Source organism: Monopterus albus, unplaced genomic scaffold (assembly GCF_001952655.1).
Source record: "Monopterus albus unplaced genomic scaffold, M_albus_1.0 scaffold332.1, whole genome shotgun sequence".
In the NCBI taxonomy this organism is placed as follows: Eukaryota; Metazoa; Chordata; class Actinopteri; order Synbranchiformes; family Synbranchidae; genus Monopterus; species Monopterus albus.
Genome location: NW_018128212.1, coordinates 407,157 through 425,338, shown reverse-complemented (window position 1 = coordinate 425,338; position 18,182 = coordinate 407,157). Strand labels below are relative to the sequence as shown.

The 18,182-nt window shown below is 40.8% G+C and overlaps 1 protein-coding gene across 1 annotated transcript in view; it reads right to left on the bottom strand.

Moving 5' to 3' along the window:
* The window catches only part of tango6 (transport and golgi organization 6 homolog (Drosophila)), a 42,666-nt gene that overhangs the window by 7,513 nt on the left and 16,971 nt on the right, over positions 1 to 18,182 (bottom strand). The window contains exons 9-16 of the mRNA XM_020624569.1: positions 16,482 to 16,658; positions 14,428 to 14,566; positions 14,023 to 14,226; positions 13,240 to 13,383; positions 12,479 to 12,973; positions 10,592 to 10,649; positions 10,275 to 10,433; positions 3,462 to 3,613 (exon numbers count right to left, since the gene is read on the bottom strand). Of these exons, the coding sequence (XP_020480225.1) occupies positions 3,462 to 3,613; positions 10,275 to 10,433; positions 10,592 to 10,649; positions 12,479 to 12,973; positions 13,240 to 13,383; positions 14,023 to 14,226; positions 14,428 to 14,566; positions 16,482 to 16,658 (1,528 nt within the window). The remainder of the gene's footprint in view (positions 1 to 3,461; positions 3,614 to 10,274; positions 10,434 to 10,591; positions 10,650 to 12,478; positions 12,974 to 13,239; positions 13,384 to 14,022; positions 14,227 to 14,427; positions 14,567 to 16,481; positions 16,659 to 18,182) is intronic.

Below are 18,182 nucleotides of genomic sequence, written 5' to 3'. Positions count from 1 at the left end.
TTTTTTAGTATATTACTTGTGTGGTGTAGAAGAGAATTATTTATGTAGAGATACTGCTTGCAAACCAATGATGGTAAGATGATGTCATGGGGTAGGACTGGATAAGTCTGACTTCTTCCTACTCCATTCAAGCATGTTCTAGGTATAAGCAAATTGATTTTGGATTAGCATTTGTTGGATATGTGTAAAATTATGTGTGTTGACATATTACATGCTTGAAAGAATAAATCAAATCAAATCAATCAAAATCTTACAGAGACAGATGGCATCTTTTCAACATCCTCTTGGATGCATTTCAACTTTTCGATATGGGATTACTATTTGATTTGCCCAAAACAGAGGTCATTTTGTCCCTTTTGTCACATAATTATTTAAAGAATAGGTTCAGGATTTATGAAGTTGGCCTAAATAGTCTTGACATGCTCGTGAGCATAGGTCTTCGTCATTTTAACTTTTTCTACTCCCCACGCTGAACCTGAAGGTTTCCACACTGAATGCGACTTTGATATAAAAAAATTGAGGGCCAACATACACAGCCCTCGTTCTATGTAAAAAAAATCCACTCCAAAGTTTGTCTGAGGCTTAAATGCAGCTTCAGCTGTTACACTTAGCTAAATCTGGCTGCCATTTTAAGACAAATTTTCCTCTTTTATTTCCCAGGAGTGCAGTTCCTTGCTGAGCTGTGGCGGAGGGATACGTTCCAGTAGGAGCATCTAAGTTTGTTGTTATACCGATGTTTACCTCTCAATCTGTGCAGAGTTTACTTGGAAGTGTGTTTGCAGATTTTATGGCTGGTGTATTTTTGCAGTTTATGGTTTTAAGACACCAGTAAAACCTGCTCCTGGGTCTGGATTATATTTGTGTGTGTGTGAGAGTTGTTCCAGCCTAGAACTGGGGCCTATTTCAAGAAGGCGGTTTTGTCAAAACTCAGAGTTTGTTAACCCCGAAATGAGGGAAACTCTGAGTTTTCGGTTTCAGAAACGGAGGTAACTTAAACCCGTGAAAGCGGGGTAAGTTAAACCCGTTTCACAAAGAGAGGTAATCTAAACTCAGAGTCAGTTACTATGGCAACTTACTCTGTGAACCTAACCTGCTTGGGAGCAGGTTTTGTTCGGGAAACTCAGAGTTTCCTCCGGGTCTCCGCCCCTTTTTAAAGTGAAAGGTGTTTAATACCTCATTTAATCTTTCAGTACATTCATAGATTGCACACGTTTCCGTCATGCAGAGACCAAAATGGCGTGTCCATTCATAGAGGATCCTGTAGATGAGGACGCTGTATTAATTCGCAGGGAATTGCATTTACGTCGGGAGAGGATATTGAGGCCACAAGTTGATTTTTTGTCATATCCCCATGTATTTTTATTTGAGCGGTACCGTTTTTCTAGAGAGTCCATAACATATATCAATAATCTTATCCACCCATACATCAGACACATCACCCATCGTGGCCGTGCTCTTACATCCGAGCAGATGCTTTGTGTTGCGTTACGACTTGTTGCAAACAGCAGTTTTCTTTATAACATCGGGGATGCAGAGCAAGTAAGGCCACAGTATGTAGAATAGTTCGGAAAGTGTGCCTCACCCTCAAGCGCTTTCTGTGAATTTTTGTTGTGTTTCCTGGGCACAAACCCCTCAGAGCCATTAAAGAGGAGTTTCACAGGATTGCAGGTTAGTGGTATTGAATTCGTTTCAGCAAGGCTAATCTGACAAATGATGATCAGTTAATAACATCTTGCTGTGACCTCTGGAAATAAACTAATAATTAGAATCCCCTTCAGGATTTCCTAATGCGGTTGGATGCATTGATGGCACACATATTCCCATCAATGCACCTACATGAAAATTAAAATTCAATTCTTATATTATTACATCAGTGTTGGGTAAATCTTAAAAAAGTATTTTGATTAATGTAATAATTACTCTCCATAAAACATACTGGATTATTTATTAATCATTACTTTACAAATCCCATATCAACCACAATAGGAATTTTAAGAAAGGGTAGACATAAAACTGCACTTTTAATTCGTACAAAAATCGGTATTTTATGCAATTACTGAAGTTACTCATTCAATTATTGAAGAATTAAGAACCATTCCTTACTTTACAAGTGACAAATAATAACATTACTAACATTAGTTAGTAATTACTTACACCGAACACTGTATGATTAAAATGTAAACGTACCCATTGACTCGGGCAGCTATTTTCCCCCAAGCTAACTCTTTCTCTTTCTCCGCTGCAGCCGTGTTGTTGTTTTTTTTTTTTTTTAACGAAATATGGGCTCGTAGTCACTATATCCTTGTAGTAGCACATCCATTTCTGTCAGGGAAAAACGCAGACCTATTTTGGCTTGGTCCTGTTGCCATGGTGACTCGTAATTTCTTCACTCCATTGTTCAGGGCTTTTTATAGTCGCGTGGCACGCGCCTAACTCTGAATCAAACAACTCAGAGTTGATTAAACCAACTCTTTTCAGCTGTTCTGAAACCGAAAACTCTGAGTTTTCCAACTCTGGGTAAGTCAACTCAGAGTTCAGGTTTGAGCTCTGAGTTTGTTAAACCGCCTTCTTGAAATAGGCCCCTGGTTCATTCCCGCGTTTATCCATGGCGTTAGAAACCCAGTCCCACAGTAGGAAAGGTGCTGTGACAGAAACTCTGCACGGCTGTGCCATTACCAAAGTAAGAACAGCTGATGAGGGGGTAAGTGCAAATAAACACATCATGTTTGTGATTTATCAGTCAACCAGACTAATTTATGTGTGTTAGACAATGTTTCTATAAAGACCACAGAGATGACAGTCAGCAGTTCACCCACAGTGTGACAGTGTCTCCCACGCAAGCGTTTCAGCAACCGATACGCTCCTGTATTGATCAATCCGGCTGTCGACGCTGCCTGCGTAACACTCGCACTTTGCACATGAAGCATATTTGTACATTTCAGGTCTATTTTTTTTTCAGAGCTACATGCATAAAACACTCCACAGAATCCACCAAAATAACGAAAGCTCAGTAGTTCCAACCAGAACGCCACCAAAATAGATTAATACATTAAAGAAACACAGCTAAAACAAATGATCTATCAACTGTCACATCAATCCTACTGAACATGGCAGCTCTTGGGAGTGTTACACTGTGCATTGTAACCAGTAACTCCCTCATCGTCTACCGTTTGTCATAGTTTTCAGTTTTCAACTGTGTCGGTAGCCTCCTCTATCCGCTTTTTGTACACCAAGCGCTATTTTCACATACAGGTGGGGACATCAAGATCAGCTTGAAAAATCCAGAACCTACCCTTTAATAATATTTCAGTTGAGGCTATTACAAGCACAAAATATCAAAGCTGAAACTGGGTTATTTTCACTTTGTTTTCATACTACCTATTATATGCAATACTTTTGCAAAAGGCACTTGAGCCCATGCAGTGTTAGAGAGGTTTCATTTTGGGTGTGGCTGTTCTCACCTCCTGAGCCAGGGGGCCCAGGGCATAGTCCATTCTCTGACAGAGCTCCCCTAGATTAGACAGACTGCTGACCCGGACGCTGTGGTCAGGGTCCCTGGTTCCTTGCAGAAAGACACCTATCAGAGGACGGCCGAGATGGGGTGCCAGCTCCCCTAGAGGGGGAAGACAAAGAAAGAGGGGAGGGAGTCCATGCAGACAGGTTAGTTGTCAGGTTGTATATCTAAGATGCGCTCAGTAATAAAATGTAGCTGTAATTGTATGGATGCTGAGTCAGCATCCATACAATCATGCCCCATTCAAATGAATGGGGGAAATTCTACTTCAGCATAATTTCAGTTATCAAAATGTTCAGCTCCTCAAGGACATTCATACTTCTATGCTGAATTTTTCTAAACTTCATACTTTTGAAATATTTAGCTTTATTTTGAAAATCTTGCCCCATCCAAATGCATGGGGAAATTCTACTTCAGCTTACTTTCAGGTATCAAAATGTTCAGCTCTTCAAGGACACTGATGCTTCTAAACCTTAGACCTTTTGAAATATTTAGCTTTATTTTGAAAATCTTGCCCCATCCAAATGCATGGGGAAATTCTACTTCAGCTTACTTTCAGGTATCAAAATGTTCAGCTCTTCAAGGACACTGATGCTTCTAAACCTTAGACCTTTTGAAATATTTAGCTTTATTTTGAAAATCTTGCCCCATCCAAATGCATGGGGAAATTCTACTTCAGCTTACTTTCAGGTATCAAAATGTTCAGCTCTTCAAGGACACTGATGCTTCTAAACCTTAGACCTTTTGAAATATTTAGCTTTATTTTGAAAATCTTGCCCCATCCAAATGCATGGGGAAATTCTACTTCAGCTTACTTTCAGGTATCAAAATGTTCAGCTCTTCAAGGACACTGATGCTTCTAAACCTTAGACCTTTTGAAATATTTAGCTTTATTTTGAAAATCTTGCCCCATCCAAATGCATGGGGAAATTCTACTTCAGCTTACTTTCAGGTATCAAAATGTTCAGCTCTTCAAGGACACTGATGCTTCTAAACCTTAGACCTTTTGAAATATTTAGCTTTATTTTGAAAATCTTGCCCCATCCAAATGCATGGGGAAATTCTACTTCAGCTTACTTTCAGGTATCAAAATGTTCAGCTCTTCAAGGACACTGATGCTTCTAAACCTTAGACCTTTTGAAATATTTAGCTTTATTTTGAAAATCTTGCCCCATCCAAATGCATGGGGAAATTCTACTTCAGCTTACTTTCAGGTATCAAAATGTTCAGCTCTTCAAGGACACTGATGCTTCTAAACCTTAGACCTTTTGAAATATTTAGCTTTATTTTGAAAATCTTGCCCCATCCAAATGCATGGGGAAATTCTACTTCAGCTTACTTTCAGGTATCAAAATGTTCAGCTCTTCAAGGACACTGATGCTTCTAAACCTTAGACCTTTTGAAATATTTAGCTTTATTTTGAAAATCTTGCCCCATCCAAATGCATGGGGGCGCAGCACAGGTTAGGTTTCACTCACGCTGGAGCTGTTATATCACGCGTCTCCCATGAACGACAAAGCATGTCAGCGGTGAGAGACTCTTCAGTGCAGCATCTCATGTGCTTAATGAGAAGAGGAACCGTCTCTCCAGCCAAAAAGCGGAGCAACTTTTGTTCCTAAAGAAAAACCTGCCACGTTTGTTGAACTAAACAGCAGTCCAATTTTGCATAGTTGCGTTAAAATTTGTGTAGGACTGCTAGCTACCTAGGCTATGTTGTTTACAGTTTGTTTGGAAGTTGTATTGCTGTTTTTGCACCGTTTTGCATTGTTTTGCACAGCAATTTAAAATGTTTGAGTGTTACATAAAACTTGAATAATATTATTTGGTATTGTTAAAAATATTTTAGATTCTCATTTCAGATTCATCGGCCCAGAATTTTCATTTCGAAGCATCACAATAATAATAATAAAGAACAGGATAACACAGTATGGATGCTGAATCAGCATCCATTCAATAATAATAATAGTAATAAAGACCAGGAAAACAAGGTGTGGATGCTGAGTCAGCGTCCATACAATAATAAATAATTGGATAGCATAGTATGGATGCTTTACAGCATCCAGACAAGAAACAGCAAAGACTTTGATTGTAACAGTTTTCTAGGAGAAGTGTTGAGTTATCTGACAGAAAGGGCCAATATGTTTGGCCATGACTGTATAAACATATGTGTCCAGTGTTGTCCCACATTCACACAAACTGTGAGCTACTGTTATGTAAAATTATTTACCAACTAATCCTCCAGAGTCCAATCACAAAATGAAAATGAAAATAGCCTCAATTCAATAAAATCATACATTGTGTTGCAGCAGCTTTCTAAAATAACAATCAGCCACTGAGAAGCAGAGCAGGGAGGTCTGTCTTAGGCCCGCTGTCCAAACAAACTTGACTCCGTAACTATGTTTGGTCGTTTACTGAAGAAGCAAACCATCAGTCATAATGTGGGACATCGGGCAAACTGGACAAAAACTGGACACATAGCCGAGCTGAAGTTTGATGTTTATAGTTATATTTAATGATTTATCTTTCCTCTGGCTGCGCCTCCCCTGGAATCCTCTGGCGCCACCCAGGGGAGGTGTGCCTCAAACTTTGGAAGCCGCTGTCCTAGACTACTCTTTGATTGCTGAGCACTTCTTCACAAACACAGGATTCAAACCCGCAACAGCCCACAACACACAAAGAGCCATACGGTCAAGATACACACTCCCTTCATTTCCATGCCTCAGTGGACTGCCATGGCTCAGATTGACTGTTAGAGCATCACCAATGGTTCACAACTTTAGACATTAACATGCACATATGTGTACTCATAAAATACACCTGGAAGAACTACTGCAACACTCCCACAGATGATCACATTTTCTAAAGTGCATTTAGTCTAAGCATGCCCTATAAGTAAATGAACTTTTTCTTAAGAACAGCTTCTGGTGCAGAATTCTTCCTGCCTGTCATTCACTGAGGGAGCTCACAGGACTCTGCAAGTGTTTCTCAGCAAGTGCAGAAAGTCAGCAATTGGAAGCAAATCAAAACAGAGCCAAACATTCATTTGTTCAACATTTACTCAACCAGGTGAGAAAATGAAGGACTCTTTTTACAAATGACATTCTGGAAAAAGGCAACTTTTAGCCATGGTGGAGTGCAAGACAAACACAGAAGCGCTTTGGGTGTATGTGTAGCCAACTGAAGTTCTGTCCAATCTCTCAGCAGGGATATCAATTCCTCCATTGTCTCAGGGAAGTGGTATAATGGCAATCTGGGGGAAAAAAACCCCAAAAGGTTTTCTATCAAGGACTGGTTCTGACACACAGGGTCCCTTCTGAACAGAAATGTGCATGAAAACAACCTTACACTGTGCTTTTTGTAGAGCGGTGGTTGCAAGTTGTCCACCACAGTCAAATATATACTGTTGCTTTAGAAAATATTCAGACCGTTTCTCTTCTTGCACACAACACTACTGTGTTGTAGGTTTAGTTTTGCCCATCAATGTACAATAACCTAGGCCACGGTGATAAATTTGTTAAAAATCATAAAAATAAAATCTCTCCAAAAATCTGAGCCTGTGGAGGAAACTGTGGAAACTATATGAAACCAATTATGAGTCATGTATAAATCACATCATGTTAATTGAAAGATGCTTTTTATTTCTGATATTGGTAAAACCTCCTCCAACAGAGAGACAGGTGTAGAGAGGTGAGTTTACATGTCATCTCCAGCAGGCATATGTGAATGAACACATGCACTTAAACACTGGTTCTCCTCAGGGATGTGTCCTTTCCCCCATGCTCTACATTTTGTATTCGGACAGGTCCAGGACTTCTCAGGAGGGCAGCCCTCTTGTCAAGTTACTAATGAATACTGATGTAAGGCAGCATACAAACTTTCCCAAGGCAGGGAAGGGCCTCCTGCCTCACAATCACCAACAGTCTGTGTATTTTTGGTCACTGGCTTGTTGTTGTTGTTGTTGATGCTTGATGATAATGTTGATTTATTTCAAATGGGTCTCTGTGTAAATAAATTGCCCTTGGGGATTAATAAAGTCTTCTGAATTTGAATCATGTTATGGTGACCTCCCATGAGCACTACCACAGTGTCCACAAGCACACAGTGTTCTGTACACAAGGAGGTTATGTCTACATACTTTGATAGCAAGATTATTGTGAGTGCTCATTTTACTTTCCTCTTTGCTGTGGAGACCTTTTACTTTCTGAATGCACTGAGCCCTTTCATGAAAGTTTTATTAAATACCACTAAATACAGATCTTGTTCTTTTGAATTAAAGCTACAGTATATACGTTTTTGTTTTCAAATAACTCTGCTGTAGAAACATACTCCAAGACCTGTCTGAATGTGGAGAGGTGCTGTCGAAGCCTCCTGTGACCCAGACTCATTGAACAACAGTGCAACAATATTAGCTTCTAGAAGGTTCCAATAACAAAAACCTTTTGTCAGTTCATAGTAAGTAATCTGAATGCAACAATTACACTTTATATTAGGCAATACACTCTACACTATAATATCAACTCACCATAATGCAGAGTCAGTGGGAGCCCTGGGCTTGTTTCCTTGCAACTAGAAAAAAATTCCAAGGGCTTGTCTTTTAACACAGGGTATTTTGTCTCAATGTGGTGAAGCATTTTTGAGGGTTTCATGGCTTCATTAGCTAGTCGGTCACCGCAAATTATGCATAGCGGATGTGGAGCTTGTGTATCACCTGTTGCTCTGAACCCGTAACTTAGGTAGGAATCGTGGTATTTTCTTTTAAATGAAGCTTTCATTTTGTTGGCAGTCTGTGACCTTTCTGCTGTCCCGCTGCTCGTTCCTTCCCAAAAAAAGCTTTCCAGTGAATTTTGTTTTTGGCTAATTTTTTTAAAGGGTTAGCTTGTGTTGCTGATGCGTAAAATGGCATGCCAGAGTCAAGTGCATGAGGCAAGGGTGGAAACAGTCGTTTTTCAAACTAAGACTAATGAAAAAAAAAAACTATAATTTTAACCAATTTCTTTGCGGCCCGGTACCAAATGGTCCATGGACTGGTAATGGTGCGGGGACCCCTGCCTTAAGATACATACTTTAGCTTTAATTGTTTAATTATTTCTCTAACATGCCTTAATCTGGTACCACAGTGTGCAGAAGTCCCTTTAGCAGGAGTTAGAGCTCTTTATCCCATTCTTCCTGGCAGATCCTCTCAAGCTCTGTCAGACTGATGGGAAGTGTCTGTGAACTCCATCTTCAGGTCTCTCCACAGATGTTCTCCGGGCTTTGGCTGGGCCACTAAGGGGCAGTTGGAGACTCGTCCTGTGGCTGTATGCTCCAGGTCAGCGTCTGCTGAAAGGTGAACCAGTGCCCCAGTCTCAGGTCGCTGCACTCTGGAGCAGGTTTTCTACAAGGACCTCTGTATTTGGCTTTGTTCATCCTTCCTTCAGTTCTGACCAGTTTCCTTGTCCCTGCTGCTGACAAGTCCCCAATAGCATAAAGCTGTTCTCCAGACACAGTGCTTGAAGTTCTGCGCAAAGAGTTCAATTTTTGTCTCTTCAGAGTTGTCAGACAAGAAAATCTTTTTCCTTGTGTTCTCAAAGTCCTTTAAATGCAGGGCTCCAGACTAACACTTCATACTGGTGCCACTAGTGCCACCATCTGATAGACAGACACTTCTCACAGGCATTTCTCACAAGACCCGGAGCCTCATTCAAACTGTGATGTTTGTCTGACAGTGAGTTTTGGCTTCAGACGAATCACCGCCCGACCTCATACACAGCGTCTTCCAGGTGATTCAAACAGGCGCAAATGTGCCCAGTCTACACAGCTCCACGGACATGGTTAGGGTGTGGTTCAAAACCTTCCAGTCTCTGGGTTTCCAGAACAGTCAGAATGAACTCCAGGACCCACAGTTTTTGTACAAGGGTGTTGAAATAGAAATTAAAATACCATTTAGGGAGAAGATCTGAACAGGTGTGTTTAGACGATTCAGTGTCGGTTGCACACCCTCTGCACAGTGTTTGCATGCGAGTTGTGATCACTAATTTAAGTATCTCTACCAAAGTCATCTTAATAATCTGAAGTACATTGGGTCTCAGAGTCCTCCGCAGCCGGTAATGTGAATGTAGCTTAACGTTCTCTGTATTTTTGTTTAAAAATGGCATTTTCTAGTTAAATGCAACTAGTTTGTCAGTTTGGACTTCCCTAATAGTGATGACATAGATAGAACTTCATAAATCCCACGTACAGATTAAAACCAACAATGGATTTCATGTATTCACAGTAATGTCTGTAAAACCAGAACCTGTTTACTGACAATAGTTTTCATACCATAGGTGTTCCTGAGCCCATGCAGCGATTTCAGTTCAATTCAATTCAAGTTTTATTTGTATAGTGCCAAATCACAACAAAAGTTGTCTCACCTTACTATTATTATTATTATTATTATTATTGTAGAGGAAAAGCCCAACAAATCCCCCTACAGAATCATGTCTGTTTTACTGCAGTGATGTCTGAGGGCCAGAAGAACCATTGCTTACACACATTTCTCCTGATTCTTTGAATCTTTGAATGATATTATGTACCATAGACATTGTTGAACAATTTGCCACACAGAGCGGGGAACCTTACTTCTGAAAGACTCAGCCTCTCTGGGATGCTGTATTTACAGTATACCCAGCCGTGATGCTGACCTGTTGCCAATTAAACAAAATAAAAACAAGTCCAGCCAGTGTCCTCACAACTCTGGTCATACAAGCATGAATCTGAACAAACAGCAGATGATGCTCACCCATCGCCCTGCTTGCCCTCATCAAGACTTCTCCCACTTTGAGGCAGGTTTCCAGGGAGCGCTCCTTGTTGGATGTAGAGAGGGAGGGGTCATGCCGGAAGTTTTGTAGGAGTCTGGCTAGGATCCTCTCAGGGTAGGAATCAGCCAGCACAGCTAGACCTAAAGACAGTTTATACTCAGTCCATCTGCCCTCAGGAGTTATTGGCAACTGTTTCAGCCAGGTAGTTAACATTACAAGGCTGCTTCTGCAGGTTGATACTTAAAAAAAATAAATCAATCTCAGCATCACATTTGGCCAAGCTGTAAGTTTATATTACCTTGAATGGCAGAGAGGTAGACGAATGAGTCTTCATGCTCCAGGTTTTCTAAGAAGAGCTGAAGACACCATCAACATGATTAATCACCAAACAGACTGATGTATAATTCCATGTCTCTATTTCACCTTACTGCCAATATTCTTTAATTTCTTTGTGAATAACATCACCAGTATGAATCTCTCCAACAGAGAGATAACCTTGGAGAGCTCAACCTAACCACAACACAAAGGGGACAAAAATCAATATGGAGTTTTCTGGTTGTAACAGCAGGGGGGCAGAAGGTTATCAGTGGGGGTTGCTCATTACACAGAATACTAAATGAGCTGTTATTTTCTCTTGCCCACTCCACCTTAACAAGTCCCTAGAGCACACTATAGGGGTTTTTCCATTACAGGAAAACACCAAAACATGTTGAGCCGAGAAACACTCATCACGGGTTCTGCGTTTGCTTTCCACTGCTGTGCGCCCACTTTGGACGTGCGTGCGTTTCAGGAGCTAAATTCTGGCACTCCTCAGGAGGTAGTACTAAAACCAAGTTCCAGGGACCTGAGCTGTGGCCTGAGATTGTTTAAATGTCTGCTCTTCACAACTCAATCATTAGCATTACAGTGTGTAAAGAGGCACTTATACTGGTTTAGAGACAAATCAGGGACTTCAGTGAATGGACACTGGGCAAAGTGGTGAAGACGTCACATTTCTGCAAGTCTGTGTTCTGCTTGTTCAACAGCTCTTTGAAAAACTGCTCATACAGTCTCAGTTACTGGCTGATTGTTGCACTATGGAGTGATCCATCACGCTGTCTCTTCTCCCGTTGCTCAGCTGACTGTTTCCTCTAAACAGGGACCAACACAGAGAAAATACAGGATGGTCCACATCAACCTGTGAGGTTATGTGGGGAAAAGTACAGAGTGTAGCGCTCGTAAGGTTCCAATAGTGGAAATGCAGCATTTTAATCCCTCTGGCTCCCCTGGGGAGGAGGATGAACCACTTAACTTATGGTATATGTTGACAGGTAACACCACTACCTACACTTTCCTCATTTGTATACAATGCATGCAACAATAGCACAATTAGATCAATAGGTGGCTAAGACAAATGTGTAGTTTCCTTGCCTTTTTCTTGTATGTCATCTGTGTTATTGTGCTGTTTTATTCTTCCACTGATATTATTTATTTAATTTTAGTTATTTATTGTGATTTTATTCTGTCCATGTAAAGTACTTTGGTCAACTGGATGTTGTTTTTAAAGTGCTATATAAATAAATTTGATTCTATTTATGTACATGCACGGAAAGAACATTAAAATGTGCATGATTAAAGCGTACACAGACTGAAGTCAGGCCCTCTTTTGGAAGTATGAATTGAGGCATGAGCCCCTCGTCCGTGTCAGCATATGCATGGGGGTATGCGGAAACCATGAATTCCCCTTAAAGGCAGGGTTGGCAATCCTGGAAAAACCAGGAAGACAAAGCTTGATTTTAAAAGTAGCCGCCCAAAGAAATCTCACCCTTTCATTGTGACCTCTCTCCAAAGCCACTCCTCCATAACACAATGTGCACTGTCTGACTACTTACAGATTTCAGTAAAATAACAAATGCCCCTCAAACAAAACTAAACCTTCTATTCTTCTGCTCTATTCTATACACACAGCATCTATTTCCTGTCTCTGGAAGAGGAATCCCTGCTCTGCTGTTTATCCTGATTTTAGTTCCATTTTCTTTTTCCTGTTAAAGGATTGTTTTGGGTTTGGGTCTGAGTTTTTCCTAATCTGATTGAGTCTAAGGACAGGGGTTATATTGGGTTATAAAAATAAAATGTGAACATCTGACATCATGACAGACTGAATGTTAAAACAGAAACAAAAACATTGAGTAACCAAACAACCCACCATAAGGACTTTCTCCTGGGCCTGGAAAGCTTCTGGGGTTCTAGTTTGCACCATCTGGGTCAGGACCCTCAGGGCAAAGGCTCTGGTTGGTATGTCTGGGTCGCACGCCTCTAGCAGCCAACCAGAAAAGGGCTTGGCAGGGGTGCAAGGGACACCAGTGCCAGAGGTCTTCCCTCCTTCTTGCAGAGTTCCTCCTGCTGCAGACCCTCCAGAGGATGCTGGTTGTCTGATATGGGTGTTGCTAAGGGAACAACTGCCAGGGGGAGATGAAGTACTAGTCTGTAAGTCGTTTGCTTCAGTTTGCATTGATGTTTCAGGATTTCTGGAGGTCTGAGCAGCAGCAGTGAGGTTTTCAGGCCAGTAGGCACCATGTGTGAGAATGACAGTTCTGAGGTTGGATGCCAGCTCCTTGACGACCACCTCAGAATGCTTCTGAGACAGCGTCTCCAGTGGCGGGAGCAGCCTTGACATAGAAGAGTAGTCCTCTGCACTATGCTGTAATATTAAAAGGGATGGGACAGTTGTTTTACACTGAAGATGCTTTCAGACAGCCAGTAGTTACTGCGCCTACTAACAGGAACACTACTTTTGTCCGATTACACTGAATGTAAATTTAACCTGGTCTGCATTACAGGGCTGGAAATCTTGTTCTGACATTTAGTGGTGCAGGTCTATAAAATCTGATCCAACAGTCTCACATTACACAGAAAATACAGCAGATGCAACGTAAAAGATGTTTGGTGTTTTTCAGCCGTGACTACCTGAGGTCCAGACAGCAGAGTGGCCACCAAACCCATCCCCATGCTTAGCGTCTGGCTCTCTATTGGGTTCCCAAAACTTGGCTCAGTGGCCTGATCCAGACCCACACAGGCCCTCTGAAGTAGGCACACCATGAAGTCTACCACCTGTAAAAAGGAAAAACAGAACCCTAGGCACACAAATAATATTTAAAGAGTGATGCAGGAGCCCAAATATGTTCAATATAAAATTAAACCTTACAATGGAGACTGTCCATGTCAGAAACATTCAGACCTTATAAAAACATTCAAAGCATCCAATGAAGTGAGGCCTGTTTATGAGACCTTCCTCAATCTGTGAGGGAATATTTGTTGGCCCTACAGTATCAGCAGTTAGCCACCCTTATCTGAAACTCTTAACATGCTCCAGCCCCTGCTTCTCCTCATCAACCCTGCCAGACATGAAACAAATGAGTTATTTTTAGTATTCAGCATGACTCAATGTGGCCTGTTTGCATTACAAAAACTCTCACAAGCACAGCCTGCAGAATGGCAGGAGGATGAGTGAACACCTAACAGAGGGTGGACAAGATATTCTAGGGAAGTCACAGTTCCTCTAAAAACTGTTTCAAGTCAAAACTGGTGAAGTCTTAACATCCACCAGAGCCCTGAGCTGCTCAGACACCGCAATCTGAACGGAGAGCAGCTGCAGACATTTCAGAGTTGCTAAAGCCAAAAAACAGCAGACATTCAGGCAGCGTGGCTAAAGAGGCCTAAGTTGTGTGGGGTGCGCATCTTGCCACTCACCTGTGTGGTTTTTCCCAGCAGCACAGTATGCTGCAGAGACTCCAGCATCACAGCCAGCACCTGAAGCAAAACCAGTCTCTGGCCTTGCCTCACAGCTCGACCCAGCAGCTGCTGCTCCACCTCCAGCAGTGTCATGGCTGACACATTCAGCTCCTGTTCAGCTTTCTCCTCTTCACCTGCTGTAGCTGTCCAGCTGGTCAGCTCCTGTGGGAGAAGCAGGGAAATGATGAACTGTCAGCCAGAATGACCTTCTCTACCAGGTGGTCTCCACAGACTACAACCTCAAAGTTATCACAGAGTTACACACATGTCTCTGCCGGAGTCTCCAGCAAAACTAAACACGGCAGGAATACTTATTGCACTAGACTGAATTAGTTTACAGGTGTTTGTCTGTGTGTTCCTTACCTGCAGCAGGGACAGGAAGAAGTCTCCAGGTAGGATGCTGTCTTTGAGTTGAGCCAGCAGCTGCACCAGACACTCCAGCCTCCACTGGTCCCCCCACAGCTCTATGAAACAAGAACAGAGTAGTGAGGGAGACACTGAACTGAAGAAATCAAAATCAAACAATATACACAGATAATAAACAAAACAGAATGAAGGTGGAATGAGATGTTGACTCTTTTACTGCTGCCAATTGGTCCCAGACATCACAAAGGAACTGTCCTGCACTGCACTACTCATCATGTTCTGTTGTGAGCATCCTTTCTTAACACAATGTATGAAGTCACTCCTGAAAGTCACTTGTTCCACACTTTGTTGTACATTTCCTTTTAAATGGATATAGCTAACACCAGATCAATAAAAAAAAAACCTTCTACATTCTACTTTTATAGTCAGTTTGGCCTCTTTTGTACTCCACCAGAATTATTTCTTTATTAACGATATACCATACCCCCAAATCTCTGGAAATGCAATGGAAACTAAAATGACTCCCAGTTTTGCTCATCTCTTTGTTGGTCATTTGGAAGATCTAATACTGTATGAACCACAAAAAATCTTATTCTTCCTTTTGTTGTCGTGGAAATGATCGACTGATCATGTGTTTCTGCTTTGGAAAGGTACGACTTCCATTTTACTAAAGCTTTTAAATAGCAGCTCTGCAGGCTTGAGATTCACACTTAATTATAGTCTTAAAGAAACAGACTTTCTTGATAAGAAGATGGTCTCTCTTCAGCCCTTTAAATAAAACTCACAGACCACAATACACTTCTTCATGCTCAAAGCTTTTCATCCCTCTTCCCTTGTCTGAATGGATTAAATGTCACAACTCTTTGGGGCATTTTCAATTGCAGAGCCTGCAAAACCTGCCAATATACCAAAAGGTCTTTTAACCAAACAGTCAATAGGAAGTTAATTAACATCAAGGATTTTATCACCTGTGAAACAAAAAAAAAGTTATTTACATGATACAATGCCTATGTGTAAAAGTATATATAGGGGTGACATCTCGCTCACTTTTATTACGGTACACAGGAGCGCTATCAAGAGAAATGATGTTACTAACCCGGTTGTGAGACACTTCAATGGGTTAAAACACCATGTCTTCATTATTTTTCACAGGCGTAGAGGTAATCATGCCCAGAGCAAAAAACGAGAGGTGTGGTTCACATTCTGCCCAGCAGTTTTTTTCCTATTCATAGGGCCTTTTGTTCTTTTAACAGACTCTAACGAAGGCCCTTTGCCAAAACACACCGGTCTTTACTATAAAGTTGTTTCAAACACTGCAAGTGTTGCTGGGCTTTCTGATTTCCAGTTTGTTTTTCCCTTGTTTGTGCACTTTGACAGCATGTGAAGTTGTGCCAGAAGTTTGTGCTGTAAATGGATATAGTTGCCATCAACTCAATAACCCATAATGACGAAAGATTTAGAAACATTTGCAAATTTCTAAAAGCTGCCAAAACTAGAGCTGTCAAAGTTAACATAATGATGAGTTAATGCAAATTCCTTTCAATGCCAGCACTTTTTGTGACATGAGATTAACACATGCACATTCTGTGATGATGACCCTCGGCCCGCCCATAGTTTGGGATTTCAGGAAGTGATGCAGCAGCAGAAATGGACAAAGAAAAGGGTCTCTTCAATGGCAAGTTGTGCTTCAAAGCCCTGGTAAATGGTTCTCTCTCTGCCCCTTTGGCAGCAGTTACTGTATGCTTTGGTTTTTGTTCTGACATGCAGTGTGAACTGTTGGACCTTTACATATACAAGTGAGTGCTTTTCTGAACTATGTCTAGTCAATTTAGGTTGGACCCGCACCAAGGAAAAAAAGAAAGTGAACGGGATGCACTTGATCGCAGTCTGTAGAGCCTCAGCAAAGAGCCTGAATTGTTTTGTAAAATTAAATCTGTAACAATAAAAGTGTACAAAACATTAAGGGGTTTGAATACTTGGAGTGGAGTCGCTGTAGCAAAGACACTGCCCTTTCACAAAAACAAAGTGGGTATCCATCCTGTATCGGTCACCTGCAGCTCTCTCTGAAGCTGCACTTGGCTCCTCCATCACTGCCAGGGGTGAAGTGGAAGCCTGCTGCCATGTCGTTCTTCTGTCCCTGCAGACCACAGAGCTGCCTCAGTGTTGACAGGGCTGCGGACGTCTCAGCATGGCTCAGGTACCACAGCAAAATCTCTTGGCACGGGGCGCTGTACGGCACAGAGCACACACCCATACAACTGAGTGTCAGTGTCCCATCTTAGTTTTATTAACTGATAATCATGTATACTTTACATTTATGCTGACTATTTTCCAAAGGACACATTTTTAAATGATTTCCGTTTTGACTAAACAGTAAAAATCAACAGATAAAGACTAGAAACTTGCACAATATAGATAATCATTTATGGTAAAACCCATTTCCAGTCTCTTATTTATTCATTTATATATTTTCATTCAGTTTTGAATTATCATCATGATGTGGTAATGAAGCTTCAATGTTAAACTGTTTTGAAATTCCTCCAACATGTAGAGAGAACTTAGACAATAAGGTTGGCCATCATTCTCTAATTACTGGATTAACAATGTGTTGGTCTGTCTCTCAGTATTCTCTGATTCTTCACCCAGTCTGTGGCACTCAGCCCCAAGCTATCCTTGTTCACAGGATCACTTGATAGTTTTGTTCTTTTCTTGACATTTTGTTGACAAGAAAATGTAGAACATCAACAGACTCACTGTTAAAATGTAAGAAATGTAACTTAATCATTAGATGAGTTTAGAATGTCAATGTTTGCTCATTCTTTGTCCTCTGGGTGGTTGGGAAAATAATTGTTTTGTTTTTAGCAATATTGCCTGTGGGGATGTTACTCAGATTGTTTAGAAGCTGTAGTGAACTTGAAAATGTAAACTCTATGATCCAGTGTGTAAACTGTTCAACAAGGTTACTGGGATGTTCTTCTTACATTGGTATCAGTTTGACTACTGTTTAAAATATTTAAGCTTAGTTAAGACTCAGGAGAAATGCCCCATTCCTTAACTAATCTTAAATGGACTACAAGCGACACCCGGTAAGTGAAGGTGGATACATCTGACCCTAAACCTACATCTCTGGTGAAGCAGCCTTTACAAACAACAGTTATTTTAGTCACTGTGACAAATGACTTCTGCAAAGTAGTGACAAACATCACCGTTTAGAAAGTTAAGTGTATTTTCACTTGTCTGTGCTATTAACCAAGTGTTTATATGTGTTAAACCAGTTAAACGTTCTTTGTTCCACATAATATGCTATTTCATTTACTGAGGTTAAATGTTTAAACAAATGTGTTGCTTAATTGTGATGTTCATACATTTCGATTATGTGTATTTCATATGTCAGCAGTTGTGGAAAAGGAAGTTATAACCTGTATAAAATGAACTTAAGACAAAATTACTTGAATTTTCTCATGAAAAAGCTGGGTATCGGATACAAGAAGTGTAATGATCTTATCAAGTTATTATTGGTGTATTTATGGGTGGGATATGAATAATTTATTGTTTATCATTTGTTTTCTAATTATGTAAATGTGATTTGTGGTTAGAAGGAATGTAGTAATTTGGTGGTTGCGGGAATTTAACCAGTGTAGTTGTTTAGTTAAATACTTGGGTTGTGTCAACTATAGTTTGGATTACCAGGGGTAGAACTACATAAGTATTACTTCTTTCTACTCCCTTGCAAGCATGTAATGACTAAGCAT